Raw genomic sequence first — 16826 nt, 5'->3', positions numbered from 1 at the left:
TAGACACTTACTTAAATTTTATCCTCAGAATGAGCTGGTGCCCATGTTTCAGATATGAAGAAACCAAAGTGTTTTATCTGCCAACTCTTATTAATAAATGTTTTTCCTTTTTCAGGTACATAAATTACATCATTTTCCGCATTTATATATGAACGTACTGTAATTTAGCCCATTCTCAACTAATGGGCATTTATAGTCTTCCTGGTTTTTAAATTGACAATTGCTTCGTAATTTACACATTATTTCCTTGTTAGGTCACCAATTATATTCATTTTACATATTTTTGTATGTTTTAAATTGCCCCTAGAAATATATGAATTGACATTCTCACTAGCAGTATAAAAAGGCCAATTTATTCACATCCTCATTAACTAACACTGTATTCCTGCAGTTTGTATTATCATACTGATGTTTATTTAACCATTCCTTATTTTTAGAGTTTAGCTCTTTTTCAGTTTCTCATTATCAAAAATAATGCTTAGATGGATATCTTTGCACATTTCTAATGTCTTAAATTCATATTGCCAACTCAATGTGTGAAATTGCTGTGCATTGACTAGGAAATAGAAATTTGGCTTAGACATCTAATTTGGGATTTTCCTCATTGTCATCTGCAAAACTTTCTTTTATTACTACTGAGTGATTTTAAAATAAACACATGATAGGTTACTTTTCATTTTAGCAAAGGAGCTGTTAATAAAGGTGTATAAACTTGAAAGTAGACAACAGTACCAAGTTATACCAGTTCTCATGATTTTGTCTTGGCTAAAGGAATCAAGAGCTAGTTACTGAGAATATATCCATTATTAATTAGTTATCTTTATTAGGTCCAATTTTTCCAGTAGAAAAAAGGCCCTATTAAATGATTCTAAATTAAACTATATATGTGTGCTGGCCCTGGCTGGTTGGCTCAGCGGTAGAGCATCGGCCTGGCGTGCAGGGGACCCGGGTTCGATTCCCGGCCAGGGCACATAGGAGAAGCGCCCATTTGCTTCTCCACCCCCCCCCCCTTCCCCTCTGTCTCTCTCTTCCCCTTCCGCAGCCAAGGCTCCATTGGAGCAAAGATGGCCCGGGCGCTGGGGATGGCTCCTTGGCCTCTGCCCCAGGCGCTAGAGTGGCTCTGGTTGCGGCAGAGCGACGCCCCTGGTGGGCGTGCCGGGTGGATCCCGGTCGGGCGCATGCGGGAGTCTGTCTGACTGTCTCTCCTCGTTTCCAGCTTCAGAAAAATACAAAAAACAAAACTATTAATGTGTGCTAATAATAGTCTTGTTATTTGTGCTGTTTTCCTTCCTTTCATGAATGAAAAAGGGGTGGTTCTGAAAATCCTTTGGAGTAGATTTGACATGTAAATAAATGGATATGTAATATAATTGTTAGCGTATTTTAATTCACAAAAATTTGGCAAAGGTCAATCGCAGTCATCCATTGACACCTGTATATGTAATTGAATTGTTGTGATTTTTCTGAACACTTATCTTTGCTAAGGTATTGGTTTGTATACCTTATTCATACTGGTTTTTCTGCTCCTTTTTAAAATGGAAATATATTTGCTGTCTGTAGGAATAAGTAACACTAAATAAAAAATCAAGATACTGTAATATTTAGAAATCTTAGTACTGAAACTTTTATTACTAAGATATTGTTTAGCTCAGGTTTTATTTTTGTTTGTTTTTTAAACATAAAGGGATTTTTTATTTTGTTTTGGAAAAGTTTTTCTTTTTAAAATTTTTTACTGATTTTTAAAACTAGGTAAGTATACTGTTCTTTTTTTCTTCAAATTTCAGGTCAGTAGGCATTTTTTGTAAAGGGCCATATAGTAATTATTTTAGAGCTTAGTGACTACATGGAGTCTTTGTCACATCTTCTTTCATTATAACTCTAAAATTGTAAAATCCATTTTTAGTTTGTGGGCTGTACAGACACAGGCTGCTAGCTTGATTTAGCCCATGATTTAAAAGTTTGTTGACACCTACTCTAGGATAAAAATTCTAATAATAACTTACAGTCAGAAGATTTGGGTTTATATGTAATGACTATTCAATCAAAATTAAATGGAATTCAGTTTACATGACTGGTAAAGACTCGAGATTGGCTAGCTTCAGGCTTGGTTGGACCTAGGAGCTCAAAGATCTTATGACTTATGATCTCCTCATTCTCCCACCCCCAGATACTATCCAATCATTTATATATATATATATATGAATCATTTATTTATATATCAGCCTATAAGAAAGTTTCTTATTCCTCTATAGGTCATATGCCTATTCTTGAATGAATCACTGTAATGGAGGGAAGAAGTGAGATGGTGGTTGTAGAATTGTAATTGGAAATGATTGAAATAGTCCGGCCAGTTTGGGTCCCACTGTGGAATAGAAGTATGACACAGAGAATGACAGTTCTATCAGTACCACATGGAGAAAGGAGTAGGAGATAGTGCCCCCTAGAATTAAAAGAAACAAAAAACAGAAGAAAGGCAGGGTGTTCAGCAAAAGGGTTGCTGGACCATAATACAACAGATGTCTGCTTGGTCATCTTTTAGTGTCACTTTAAAATAAATGTATAAGTTGGAGGATAAAAACATTCGTGTATTTGAATAGAGTCATTATTCATTAAATAAAGGGGCTAGGTTAATTTTTCCCTCCCCTTCTTGATTTTCAAACATTATCAAATATACTGCTCACCTGTAGAAGTAAAACATATTCATTTGAAGTGATAAAATATCCCCTAATTTTTGTGAGCAGTATACATTGATGTTTATGTTTACTTTGAGTCCTTATACAACAGGACAAAAGAAATCTTTAGGAAAATGGAAAGTTTACTTAATTATTGCATTACTAAAATGTGTGCTTTTATAATGGGGGGCTATATTTTCTTTGTAGGATTTTGTAATAGGTCTGACATATATGTATATACTATATCAAAGATTAACATACTTATAACAGATTATGTAAGAATTAAAAGTAGAATAAAAGTATGACAGTAAATATATATGGCCTAGTTGTATGTTGCTGCTTTTTTAAGAGTGAAAGACCTTACCTCTCCAAGGATCAGAATTGTTCAACTTTTGGTGACTGATAAGGAAGTAAGTAATCATGTTACTAGCGCTCATTTCTTCTGCAGAATGACAGCATTGGAATCATTTCAGTTCTGTAATGTAATGAGAAAAATAATTTTAAATTTCAACTAGAAAAATCAATTACATGTAGAGGTACCCAAGAACATCCTAAATATTTTTACACTAATAAGGGTCCAGGAAGTAAAATATCTAAGGTGCTTAATCTGTTGACTTTTTTTTTTTTTAAGTTTAAAAATTCAAGTTTACAGTTGCATACATGAGAGATTGACTTGTTTTACATTTCAAATGTTATACTTTGCAAAAGGAATCATTTAAAAAAAGATGAAGTCCTGAATTTTGAGTAAGTCACTTTGGGGTTAGGAATACTTGTTCTTAAGAAAGAAAAAAGAGTAGGACATACTTGTATTGCAGAAGAAGATATAAATTAGGACTTTTAAGAGACTAATACTAACTTCCAGTTTTACCTTTATCCAAAGGAATGAAGATAACAGGAATATATTTGTAGGAACAAATTCATATTTCATATCCCAATGTAATAAGGTCAAAGTAGCTTTGATAAAAGTAGTATGTCTATATTTATATCAAATTTCATTACACAAAGGCTTTTGGATAAGAGTGTATTAATCTGACCAGTATATTTTGCTTGCTTCTCAGAGTGGCATCATACAAATAAATGATAAATAGTTTTGCTGCATTAGAGAGCCTGGGGGAAAGGTGTGTGTGTTCCTGTGCACATGTGTTTTAATTGGTTTTCAGTAGGTTGTAGGTTTATACTTACCATGTTTTCTATTAAAATACTCCTACTGAACTAGTAGAATAAAGAAAACATGTTTTAATTCTACAAAAATACTGTGTTTTTATATAGAGAGCTTTAAAGTGTTTTTTTTTGTTCTCCAAATATATTGCTTAAACACACAAGTAAAGAAAAATTTTAACACTTTGCCAGAAGTATATTGAACATTAGTACACTGTTCTGCTTCAGAATAAGCTTAGGAATTGTGTAGTTATGCACCTCTAAGCAAGTCAGTTAATAAATTTGTGTCTGAAAAAATAAGAATTATCATAACTTTATACCTGAAAATGCCTTCTTTTTTTTTTTTTTTTTTTGAACAGATTCAGAGAGAGGGGCAGACAGACAGGAAGGGAGAGAAATGAGAAGCATCAGTTCTCCGTTGCAGCTCTTTAGTTCAGTGATTGCTTTCTCATATGTGCCTTAACTGGGGAGGGGCTACAGCAGAGTGAGTGACCCCTTGCTCAAGCCAGCGACCTTGGGCTTCAAGTCAGCAACCTTTGGGCTCAAGCCAGCGACCATGGGGTCATGTCTATGATACCATGCTTAAGCCAGCGACTCCTCGTTCAAGCTGGTAAACCCATGCTCAAGCTGGATGAGCCCGTGCTCAAGCTGGTGACCTCAGGGTTTCAAACCTGGGTCCTTTGCATCCCAGTCTGATGCTCTATCTGCTACGCCACTGCCTGGTCAGGCTATACCTGAAAATGCTTTTTATAGAAAACTCCATAGTTACTCTAAAACTGAGAAGTTAGTATATTCTAGCATTGTCAATTTCCTGAATGGTCAAAAAAGATTATTCACACTTTCTAGGAAGTACTTGATGTACTAAACTGTTTCAGCTCAAACTTTCCTTTTCCCTAGAATTTATATAGTTCTTCCAAGAATTGACTTGGTTTGTTTAGAAATCCTGTTAAGACATTTCTGATTACCAGCCTTCACAGCACATGAGATGTTCCCTGGTTCCAGTTTTTGCAGCAAGGTTTGTGAAAGCCAGTTTTGTCTCCCACCCTGGGCTCAGGTAATGTTACGAACGGTGACACCTCTTCTCCACTAGAGAGCATTCTACATATGTAGCCACTCCTCTCATACAACAAAATGTTTGATGTTCTCTCTCCTAGTTTCAGGCTAGATGGAGTTATGTCAGTTAGCCTAAGTTATTTTACATTATGATATCATTATGACTTCAGTTATAAATATTTTCTTATTCCACTCTGTTGTTTGGTTCTTCTCTGCTCTATTTCTTAGTAACTTAGTACAGTCCTCTTCAAGTTTAACCCCAAGGATGGGTCATTTTTGTACATATGCAAAGAAATACCTATACCATATCACTCTACAATAAAAAGGAATGGTCTAGTATGCACAACAACGTGGATTTTTCTCCAGAACACTGTATGATTCGATTTATATGAAATTCTAAAATAGGCAATGGCAGCAAAATAGAGGATCAGTGGTTGCCAGGGGCTCGATGTGTTGGGAAGATTAACTGCAAGGGGCACAAGGGAACTTTTTAGATCCACGAAAATGTTCTCTGTCTTGATTGTGATGGGAGTTATATGGGTGAATACATACCCATTGTCATACTCATTGAACTCCATGCACTTTAAATGAGTACCTTTTATTATACTGGAAATTATATTTGAGGTTGTTTAAAAGAAACACCAAAGTCTAAAATAAAATAGGTCATAAGTAATGAAGTATAAAAAATGTTTTCAAAAGTATACTGTCAACCTCAAATTAGTAATAGAGAAGTAGTCCACAGTACATTAAGTTGAGTATTGTATTTTGAATGTCACTAATAGATGTAGAAATTTGTGTTGGTGTCCATTACTGTATCATGGTATGTGTAAAGATACTTTAGTATTGCATAAACTAAGTTAATGACAGTAATACAGGGTTTTTAAGGTGCTTTGTAAGTGTTAGCACTTTGCAGCATTTTAATGTAATATGCACTCTTTTTATTCTCTATAAATTTTACATTTTTTAGTCTGTTACAACTTAGTCACACAATTCAGATGATTAGGTATAATTTAATATTTTCTGAAATATTAAAGATAATTTCTGAATTTATTAAACATTAAAAAATGATTCTAAATACCTGACTGTATTAAGCTAACTAGCTTCAGAGTCTGTCCAAATGCCATGTCCAGTCTTTCAGGTGACTAGACAGATAAAATAGTATATGATTGATATCAGGCATAGATTTATGATCACATCAAATAAATATGGTGATGGCCATAAAAAATCAACCTAAAAATAAAATCTGAAACGTAAGCCCTTGGGTCAATCTCATTTACCCACTTCAAGTTTTATTCTTTCATCTTTTTATGCTAGTTTGAGGAGTATAGAACGTCTTGCACAAAAGTTATTTTGAAAAAACAAAGGCCTGAAATGTATGCTTTACATTTCTAAGTGGTAATGCCTGTCTGAATATAAAATTTTGTCTTTGTAGTTTCTGTTTTGTCATTAAAGATTTTTGAATAGCTTGCTTTTTACTTGGCAACTTTCATTATATGTCGTGTAAGCACCATCCCAGGTGGAATGATCTAAACTTTTAAATTCAAGGTCTAAAAGGTCAAGAAGATTTAGAATCCTCTTCACCACCACTTTCCTAGACTCTTCCCTGGTATTTTTAACAAAATCAGAAGTGAAGAATTTTTCTTCTTTTCAGAATTTCTTACCTTTGCACTTCAAATTGGTGCAAAGGGGAGAAATGAATGCTTCCTGGGGTCTGGAGAATTGATGTGTAATTTGTCTGAAAAGTTAATGTGTGTGATGCCACAATTCTAATGGAAACGCATGCTGACTTTGGAGGCCACTCACTGTTGGGGTTCTTGTTTAGTTAGAGCACACTGCCTAGTATGTTATCATATATGATAACGTTGGGGGAGGGTAGATCGATGCTCTGGCGGCTTCCCCATTCTTCGTAAAGTAGTAATAAACTTCCTGTAAATGCTTTCCTTTTTAGAATTTGCTACCTCTATAAAGGTATTAGTTAGCTTCCAGGGTAACATGCAAAGTGTGCTTGATTGAGTCCCTCACCCTCAATTATACTATTCTGTAAACTGGACATTCTGATAATCTTAGTTCCAAGTTTATATTCCTTGCTGACAGATTTAAAGAAAGCATTTTGCCCTGGCCGGTTGGCTCAGCGGTAGAGCGTCGGCCTAGCGTGCGGAGGACCCGGGTTCGATTCCCGGCCAGGGCACACAGGAGAAGCGCCCATTTGCTTCTCCACCCCTCTGCCGCGCCTTCCTCTCTGTCTCTCTCTTCCCCTCCCGCAGCCAAGGCTCCATTGGAGCAAAGATGGCCCGGGCACTGGGGATGGCTCTGTGGCCTCTGCCTCAGGCGCTAGAGTGGCTCTGGTCGCAACATGGCGACGCCCTGGAGGGGCAGAGCATCGCCCCCCGGTGGGCAGAGCATCGCCCCTGGTGGATCCCGGTCGGGCGCATGCGGGAGTCTGTCTGACTGTCTCTCCCTGTTTCCAGCTTCAGAAAAATGAAAAAAAAAAAAGAAGAAAGCATTTTGTTCTCTCATAGCCTTACTGATGAACCATACATATATAAGCTTTGTAAAATGGGATGGTATGAAGACAATGTAAGAAAGTGATAAGTGGTATTTAGTAAAGTTCTGAAATATATAGCATGTACATAAAGAAAATCCTCTTGGCTTTAGTTAGTGGAGAAAAGTAGTGGACACACATAGGTGTGGTAGGAACTTCTAAGGGTTTGAGAAAAGAGGGACTGTCATTCATGATGAGGTTTGGGCCAAAGTGAGCAGATTAATCATGAACCAGGAACGCCATGTACAGTAACTTCCCTAGTAGAAACAGGCTCAGGAAAGGCGGGCTCTGGAAGTAAACCTAGCAGTCCGCTGGAGGGGCCATGGGAAGAGTCTGAGTTTGAAACGGGGTGATGACCTGAAGGACTTTATAGTTTTAATTTTATTTCTCTTTATAAAAGTTTGTTTTACACTTCACATGTCTAGGTTTAAGAAAATCTACCAAGAAGCGCAGTGAATCTCCACCTGCTGAGCTCCCCAGCTTGAGGCGGAGCACGCGCCAGAAGACCACGGGCTCCTGTGCGAGCGCCAGGTGAGGACTTGGGTCACGGGGTTGGAGCCTTCGTTCTGTTCAGGGGAGGCTGCCAGCGAGTTGGTCATCTCCGCGTTTTCAGTGATGGCTGATGTTTTCACTTGAATATTGAATAAAGACACTGAATTTAAATATTATTATTACTTTTATGAATTCTTCCCCAATTTTTATTTATATGTGTTCGCGAAGTTTTAATCATACTAGTTTTTGGAGTACACTTATCTTTTACCTTTCCTTTTGCTACATTATTTTCCCAGAGTTATTTCTAGGTAGTTGGTCATTTGGTGGTTTTCAGAGTTCTAGTGTACCAGGACTCTAATGAGCATCTTTATGCAGATTTGGGTTATTGTAAAGGTAGCTAAATTTCCCAGTGGTGTGATTAATGGATCAAAAGGGATGCCTGTTGTTCTGGCTGTAATATGGCCTAATTAATCTCAAAGCGTTGGCACCAGTTCTTGTATTTAAGGGATGAGTGGGAGCAGTGTACTTCATTTTCATTTTGTAGTACAACACCTTACCTGCAAGGAAAATGTAAGTTTTGTTTCTATTTCATGTCTCTTGTGCCCATTTCTCTCCATTGCTATTTTGGAACTACCTTTGATGTGATACAGTGTATTATTTATTTCTCACATACTTTTATTAACTGATTGGGAATCATAAATTAAAGTTAAAAATATTTTTCTTGCGGTTTCATTTCTGCATTTTCCAGCTTGGTTGTCAGTGGCTCAAGTGCACTTGTGCTGCTAACTATCCCCAACCATATAGGAGTTTTCTTTCATTTTCGTGTGGCCTGTTCTCTCTACTAAAAGTGCCAAAAACCAGTGAGGGGTGAGTGACTTTAGTTTACCTTTTCTCTTCTGACTTAGGTTGGTAGGCAGGTCTTAGTACCTCTTGTAGTTCTCTAAAGCAATTGATTGACTGCTGTTGGCAGTGGGGACAGTAGTGACATAGGAAACAGTATGACTTGTTGCCTGTGAGTCATAGAAAATGACTCTGAGCATGACCGGTGGTGGCACAGTGAATAGAGCATCGACCTGGGACACTGAGGTTCAAAATCCCAAGGTCGCTGGCTTGAGCCCAAGGTCACTGGCTGCAGCAAGGGATCACTGGCTCAGCTGGAGGGACTTCCTCTCCCTGGTCAAGGCACACATGAGAAACAATCAGTGAACAACTAAATGACACAGCTAGAAGTTGCTTCTTGTCTCTCTCCCTGCCTGTCTCCCTCGTTTAAAAAAAAAAAAAATGACCCTGACCGCTTAAATATCTGCCTTTCTATTTATTTTCTAGTTCTGTCTGGATTGTTTAAAATATCTGGAGTTAGTACACCTATTTGCTTTTGTGGTTTCTTGGCCATATAGGCAGACTCTATTTTATTACATTTCACGATACTATGTTTTTTTACAAATAGTTTTAATCATACTAGTTTTTTGAGAATACTTTATCTTTTACCTTTCTTGTTGCTACATTATTTTCACAGTTATTTCCAAGTAGTTGGACATTTGGTGGCCTTCCACCAGTCATAAAGATGACAGCTCACTGACAGCTCAGATAATGAGGAGCATTTTTTTTAAGCAATGAAGTTTTTTTGTTTGTTTGTTTTATACATGGACAGAGATAGAGTCAGAGAGAGGGATAGATAGGGACAGACAGGAACAGGGAGAGATGAGAAGTATCAATTATCAGTTTTTCGTTTTGACACCTTAGTTGTTCATTGATTGCTTTCTCATATGTGCCTTGACCGTGGGGCTACAGCAGACCAAGTAACCCCTTGCTCGAGCCAGCGACCTTGGGTCCAAGCTGGTGAGCTTTTTGCTCAAGCCGGATGAGCCGCGCTCAAGCTGGTGACCTTGGAGTCTCAAACCTGGGTCCTCCACATCCCAGTCCGACGCTCTATCTACTGCACCACCGCCTGGTCAGGCAAGCAATGAAGTATTTTTAAATTAAGGTTCCATACATTGTTTTTTAGGCATGGTGCTGTTGCACTCTTAACAGTCTGTAGTATAGCATAATCATAACTTTTATGTGTACTGGGAACCAGAAATTTGTGGGACTTGACTTACTGTTCACTTTTTTAAAGGTGGGCTGGAATCAGACTCACAGTATCTTTGAGGTATGCCTGTACTTTCACAGGGACCTCTTGAGAAAATTTCTTTGCTTTTTAGAGTTTTTGTCCTACTTTGGGGCACATTTTGAATCCACTTACCCAAGGTTTATAATCTGAGATAACTGAATTTACTGTGATTAAAAATTAATTTTAAGCTTAATATGAAGTCACGTAATTTAGTGTCTTGTCTTTCTCTATAGCCTTCTTCTGCTTGTGACAACTTTCTCAGTGCACATGAAATCATTTACTATACCTGGTCATGCTGTGCACGAGCTGTCTAGCCACCTGCCTAGAATGCTTATCTTAAACTTTTTCAGACTTAGTTGAGATTTCTCACTGATCACGTTTATAATCAGCTACAGCTGTGTCGTTGTCTTTGCCTACTAATACTGCTTGAGTGTAGCAGCCACAGCCGTTAGCACAGTGTGTATCATGTGGTTGGTAACTTAAATGTTAAATGGATGAATTAATTTGAATCCCACTAATTTATAGCTTGGCAAATTGGGTTTGGAATGAGCTATTTCACTGTGAAATTAAGGTTAACGAAATAGATTTCTGTTTAGGATGGATTTCTTTTACTATAATTGGAAGAACAAACTCTTCAGTGCTCTTTGGTCATTCAGGGCCTGATTCACATGTCTGCTTCTTTCTTTTTCTTTACTAGACAGCATCTAATTTCACTGTAGTTTGACTTGAGTCTAAAACACTTTTTAGCTAAGGTTTCTGCATTTCCTAAAGAAATTAGGAGAGCTGCCCTTTACACCATGTTAAGTTGTAATAATTTAGGAAAGTCTTGTTTCTACCTGTTTTTCTATTAAAATAGAAAAAAGTCATTAATAAAATATAATTTGCTTCATGAGAAATGACTGATCATTCTTTTTTCAATACCTTATACTGTGCCTTAATTCTAAACAATATCTTCACAACTTTCATGTTTTTATTTATAAATATTAAATCTTTAATTCTTTATTTTAAAAGATGGAGCTGTTGTCCATTATTAGGGTATATTTTGATTTACAGAGTCTGAAACTTAGGTGATAGGAATTTTCTCCATCTTCTCACCTCTTTTTCTTTTCCCACTAATTTATAGCTTGGCAAATTGGGTATCAATCTGAAAGTCTCTGTTGATTCATTATTTACCCTGGAAGTAAGGATCTATTGTAAATGAATTGAATTGTCTCTGCAGAAGGAGTCACTTTCTCATTTAATTGGAAGTGTTTAAAAATCCTTTCTTTCTGTAAGGATGACAACAGCTCATAGCAGCACAAAAGCTTGTATTGTGAATGTGATATAACTTGGAAGAATTTTAAATATACAGCCTTAGTTGTTACCCATCGCGATTTTCTGCAACAATTTCTGTGTAACAAGAAGAAACTGGCTTTGTGCTACATGCATTGGAGCTTTGTGCTGTGTGTCATTACTCCTGGTCACTGGTAGTGCTGCCTGTGATGGCGTTTTTCTGTTCAGTCGGCGAGGCTCTGGCCTGGGCAAAAGAGGAGCAGCTGAAGCTCGTCGGCAGGAGAAAATGGCAGACCCAGAGAGCAGCCAGGAGACGGTCAACTCTTCAGCTGCGCGGACGGACGACACTCCCCAAGGAGCTGCAGGTAGGGCGGCACTGCTTAGCCCTAAGATGCATCTCTGTATCTTACTGGCTTATTTGGGGATCAATTACTTTTTAAGTATATCAAATGTAATGGAAGAGAGGGGACAGAAATGTACTAGACGCTTATCATCAAGTGACATTCTTTTGCTCTGGTTTCACTTTATAAGTTTGGGTTTTTTTTTTTTATTAATTGGATTCAGTGGTTAATTTTTTTCCAAATCCAAATTTGTGCTACTTATATTGAAAGGATTTTTAGGAGGAATTATGTCTATTTCTATTTAAGTTTCTTATATTAATGACGACATATGTTAATTGGCCATTGTTTGAAAATTTTAATTCATTATAATAAAAACTGTAAGGATATGGCTTAATTCACTTTGTACATATGTAAATTTTAATTTAGAATGTTGTAATCCCTAAAATTTAACAAATATTCAATTTCAATCTAAGCAACTTCAAGAATACTATTTATATTCTTATGGGTTTCCAGTTTTTATTTTTGATATCTTAGCATAGCAAAAGTTCAGGACCCCCTCTGTACTCCCTCCTTCAGCTCTAAATGTGTATCCATTGACAATACCAAAAGAAGGCTAATACTTCTATGGCTATTTGTGGCTAACAGGTTTTAAATGTAGCTTGTCATGAACATTTCTCACTAGCATTAAGATCCAATTTTTAAAAAATGGTACAGTTCATCATTATAAATTTATGGGGAAGATTCCATGAAATCAAGATAACACATTGGTTTTTATGTAGGCATAGATATTCTTACATTTGAACAAAGCTCTTTCATGTACTATTGTTTAATATTAGAATATGTGTTGCTTTTCTTCAGTGCCTGTGGTTGATCATATGTCCTCATTTGTCAGGAAGGTTCTGGTTTGGCTGCCACTGTCCATGTTTTATGCCTTATTTTCTCAGCTTTCTGTCCAGCCTTACATTTTACCACTGACTTTCCCGTTATGTACTTGGTGAACTTACAACATCTCTTCTGATAGGAGGGGATGTTTTTCTGTACTTCGTTCTCAAATAGTTTTTCTGAAAAGTTAAATGGTAGATTTAGGGGAAAATAACAGTCCATTGGACATGCAGTTCTTTGAAGCTTTTTATGGTACACAGCCTCTCCTTCTCAGTGTTTTAATGTTTATTTCAAGTCTGAACATGGAAGTGGGGCAAATCCCACATGGATGACAGAAATGGAGCTGCTGAGTATGTAGTTAAAGTGGACTCATTACAGTAATTACAATAGCAAACAGTTACGGCCTGTGCACTCGCCCTGTTGCAGACACAGTATTAAGCACTTCACATATATTCTCATTGAATAGTCGAAACAGCCTGCTTAGGTGTGAATGTTGTTGTCCTTATTTTATAAATGAGGAAAACCTGAGCACATAATGGTTAAGCTTGCCCTGAATTACAGACTTAAGATGTGTGACTGTCAAATCCAAGTCTTAGAAAAGAAGTGCATATTTACAATGGCTGTGTCATTCTGCTTCTTAGGATTATAAGAGTTTAATTCACGTGAATATAATTAGAAGCTGGAATGAGGGGGTGGTGTGTCCAATTTTGTTCCCTGGTATATTTACTTAAGAGGATAAAAGCTTCAAGGGGTTATTAATATTAAGTTCTTAAGACTGCCCACCTGAGCACTCACCTATGTTTTCTTATCACTCATTGGAAATCACAGCGTGACCTAGGTATTTTCCAAGGTTACGTAGAAGATGCATGTGGCTCGTTCCCTGGTATTAGAGCCACACTCACTCCGTTACACTCTGAAGGCTGGATCCCTAGTGGGGCCTGCAGGAATTCTGCCTCACGTGACAGCAGCTCTGGGGAAACAGGCGGATGGCTTACTAGCTTTATAGGACGTTCTTCAGAGTCATGGGCTTTTAACTTTTTTTTTTTTCATTTACAGTTGACATGCAATATTATATTAGTTTCAAGTGTACAACCAGTGTAATGTGCTTTAGTTTATCAGTATGTAAGATGGGAATTCAAGGAAACAGGACTGTGTCAGTGAGTGGGGAATATAGATTGGTGATGATAACAGTGTCTGTGGCAAGTGCTGTTCTCTGCAGCTCTTACACAGCTAAGACTCCCTTCGTTTGAAGCACTTATTTTGAAATAATGTATTACTAATTTAAAGAGATTAATTTAATCTCTTGAGTGTTATTTGTATATTCATTTTTTCAGTGTTACTTATTTTTTAAGATCCTATCTTCTTGACTTTCAATGGAATCATTGAAATAAGTGCATTTCTTTTTCTTTTCACATGAAAATATTAAAGCATTGGCTGACTTGCTTATATCACCCTGACTTTGCCAGTGTGTTGACACTTAGGGAAGTTTGTTGATAACAGTGTCCCTGCTGGGTCTGAAGTATACTGTGGGGGGGGAGCCCAACCTCTAGCTTTTCATAGAAGTGCCAGTTTGTGAGGTTGAATGTTAAGCGCCCCAGAAGTCTGGCAGGGGGTAGTTTGGGCTCCATCATAACTGTGCACCCCTTTTTATGGCTGATACTGTCTGGGAAACATTTTTATTTTTTTTACAGAGACAGAGAATCAGAGAGAGGGATAGATAGGGGCAGACAGACAGGAACGGAGAGAGATGAGAAGCATCAATCATCAGTTTTTCGTTGTGACATCTTAGTTGTTCATTGATTGTTTTCTCATATGTGCCTTGACCATGGGCCTTCAGCAGACCGAGTAACCTCTTGCTCCAGCCAGTGACCTTGGGTCCAAGCTGGTGAGCTTTTGCTCAAACCAGATGAGCCTGCGCTCAAGCTGGCGATCTTGGGGTCTCGAACCTGGGTCTTCTGCATCCCAGTCCGACGCTCTATCCACTGCGCCACCGCCTGGTCAGGAAACATTTGAGATAGTAAAGTGGAGAATTGGAGAATCAGGTTTGTAGAAACCAACTCGGCTTTTTTTTTTTTAATTTTTCTCTCCTTTTGTTTAGGACCACTACAGCTCAGATTGCTACCATGTCATGTGATAACCAGGGCTCATAAAAGGTGTATTTATATTCCTAACAACATTCTTCTGGCCTTGCTCACAAGGTTTCATGACACTAAAAGAAATCTTCCTGTTGTCTCCTGTACTTAGGTATCTGGTGAGCCTTTACTGGTTTCTGTCAACTAACTTGAATTCTGTCAGCATTCTGATATTTTGCCTTTGCTTTCTGCCTAAGAGGCTGCATCTGTGCAAGAGTTAAAACTTGAAGCTCCATAATAAAATTCTTGTATTCTGACTTAAACAACAAATTTTCTCCATTGTTTTCTATCATCTGTACATTGGACACTATCTTACGTGATCCTCTGAAAATAGGCTGAGACCAGATGGGAGTGATGCCAATTTAAACAACAAAAAAACATCCACACCTCTTAAAACCTGGCATTGGATTTTCTCTGCTGATGCTCCTACTTTTTATTCATGTTTGAGGACAGATCTTATGCATGTTGCCCAAGGAGGTTTTTCGCCCTGACTAAAGAACTCTCATTAACTCTTGATTATTGATTATATTTCCTTATCTGCATGACTTTACAAACAGCCATCAATAGACTAGACTAGTTTGATTTATCTAATTTGGTAAAAGCTTACGTACAGGGATTTACAGTAAACATACTGAACACTTGCCATCAAAGGACTGTCAAAGGATCTTTTTTCTTTAGGGTCCAGTAACTGATTTCCATCAAAACAGGTACTTCACTGCCATTCAAAATCAGAATATCCTGGCCCTGGCTGGGTAGTTCAGTTGGTTAGAGCATTGTCCTGACATGATGAGGTTGCAGGTTCGTTCGCTGACCAGGGCATAAACAAAAATCAACCAGTGACAGCATGGTGGCATAACTGAGTGGAACAACAGATTGATGTTTCTCTCCCTCCCTCCCTCTTCCTCCCTCTCTACCTTCCCCCTTCCCCCCTCCTTCCCCTCTTTTCCCTTCCTACCCTCCCCCTTCCTCTTCCTCTAAAAAGGAATTTTTAAAAAACAGAATATCCCTGCTCTTTCTTGTAGTGGTTCTGTGGTTTCCTTAAGGTTGGGGCCCTGCTATTACAGCCTTAGCAGCTCTAATAAGAAGTTGTGTCTTGGTGAATGTCTTTAGGCAGTGAGATTTGAGATAGTCATTATTATGTAAGTCATTAGAATAATGTTTAAAAGTAACAAAGTGAAACCTTTTAAAAGTGTGGGTTGTAGATCTGTAGAATGTTTTCAAGACCAGTGGACATTGATAAACTTAAAAGACCAGCATTATTTTACAAGTGAATTTTTGTTTTTTTCTCAAAAAAATGTGTAGTTCCAGAGTGTGTGAAAACCATCGATTTAATTTGTCAAAACTTTGTATTTGCTTTCCACATAATTGGTAGAGCTTTAAAGCACATTTAAGAGCTTTAAGAACCCCTTCAAATTCACTTATAAATGGGCCCTAATAACAGTATTTTTTAGCAAGTTTCTGTATCATGTGAAGAAGCAGCTCTCCTTGAATGAAGAAGTACTGCTGAAGAATATATTTAAGGAGCTTATAGCATTTACTTTTTAAAGAGTACAGCCTATGAGATCAGACTTGCTATAAGTTCAACTCTTGATCGTTGGTAGCCATCTGACCTTGGGCAAGTGACCTCAAAACCTCAGTTTTCTTGTGTGCGTGATAATGCTTAGAATACCTCTTTGTATGACTGTAAGGAAACATGTAGACACAGCCTGCATATAATGTAAGCATTTAATAAATGCCACCTATAAGTAGCATTGGAGAGTACAGTTATTGATTATCTTCTTTTTCTTTACCAGAAGTATAGACCTTGCTAAACTCTGAGACCCTTTAATGTAAGCATTCTGTTAGCTTCTATAACTGCAAACTTTGGCGTGGCTCACATTTTCTGTAAAGGGCCAGATAGTTAATGTTTTAGACTTTATATAGGCTCTGTCGGAACTACTCAGCTGTGTGGGCATAGTGTGAAAGCAGCTGCAGTCAGTATGTGAATGAGTGAGTTTGGCTATGTTCTAATAGTTTTATTTACAAATTGATGTGCTAGATGGGATTTGTCTTGTGGGCCAGTGTGCTGACTCCTGTCATAAACCATACATTTTTCTATAATAAAAAGAAACTCCAATGAAATGATAGAAAATACTTAATGAGGTATGAAGAAAAATATTAAGAAAACACACA

General features: G+C 37.5%; 1 protein-coding gene across 15 annotated transcripts in view; it reads left to right on the top strand.

Moving 5' to 3' along the window:
* The window catches only part of TRIP12 (thyroid hormone receptor interactor 12), a 151608-nt gene that overhangs the window by 68144 nt on the left and 66638 nt on the right, over window positions 1–16826 (top strand). For all 15 annotated transcript variants that reach the window (XM_066345266.1, XM_066345276.1, XM_066345268.1 and 12 more), the window contains 2 exons: window positions 7851–7956; window positions 11528–11664. In XM_066345266.1, the coding sequence (XP_066201363.1) occupies window positions 7851–7956; window positions 11528–11664 (243 nt within the window). The remainder of the gene's footprint in view (window positions 1–7850; window positions 7957–11527; window positions 11665–16826) is intronic.

This window comes from Saccopteryx leptura, chromosome 7, assembly GCF_036850995.1.
Source record: "Saccopteryx leptura isolate mSacLep1 chromosome 7, mSacLep1_pri_phased_curated, whole genome shotgun sequence".
In the NCBI taxonomy this organism is placed as follows: domain Eukaryota; kingdom Metazoa; phylum Chordata; class Mammalia; order Chiroptera; family Emballonuridae; genus Saccopteryx; species Saccopteryx leptura.
This window is presented reverse-complemented; position numbering and strand designations above follow the sequence as displayed.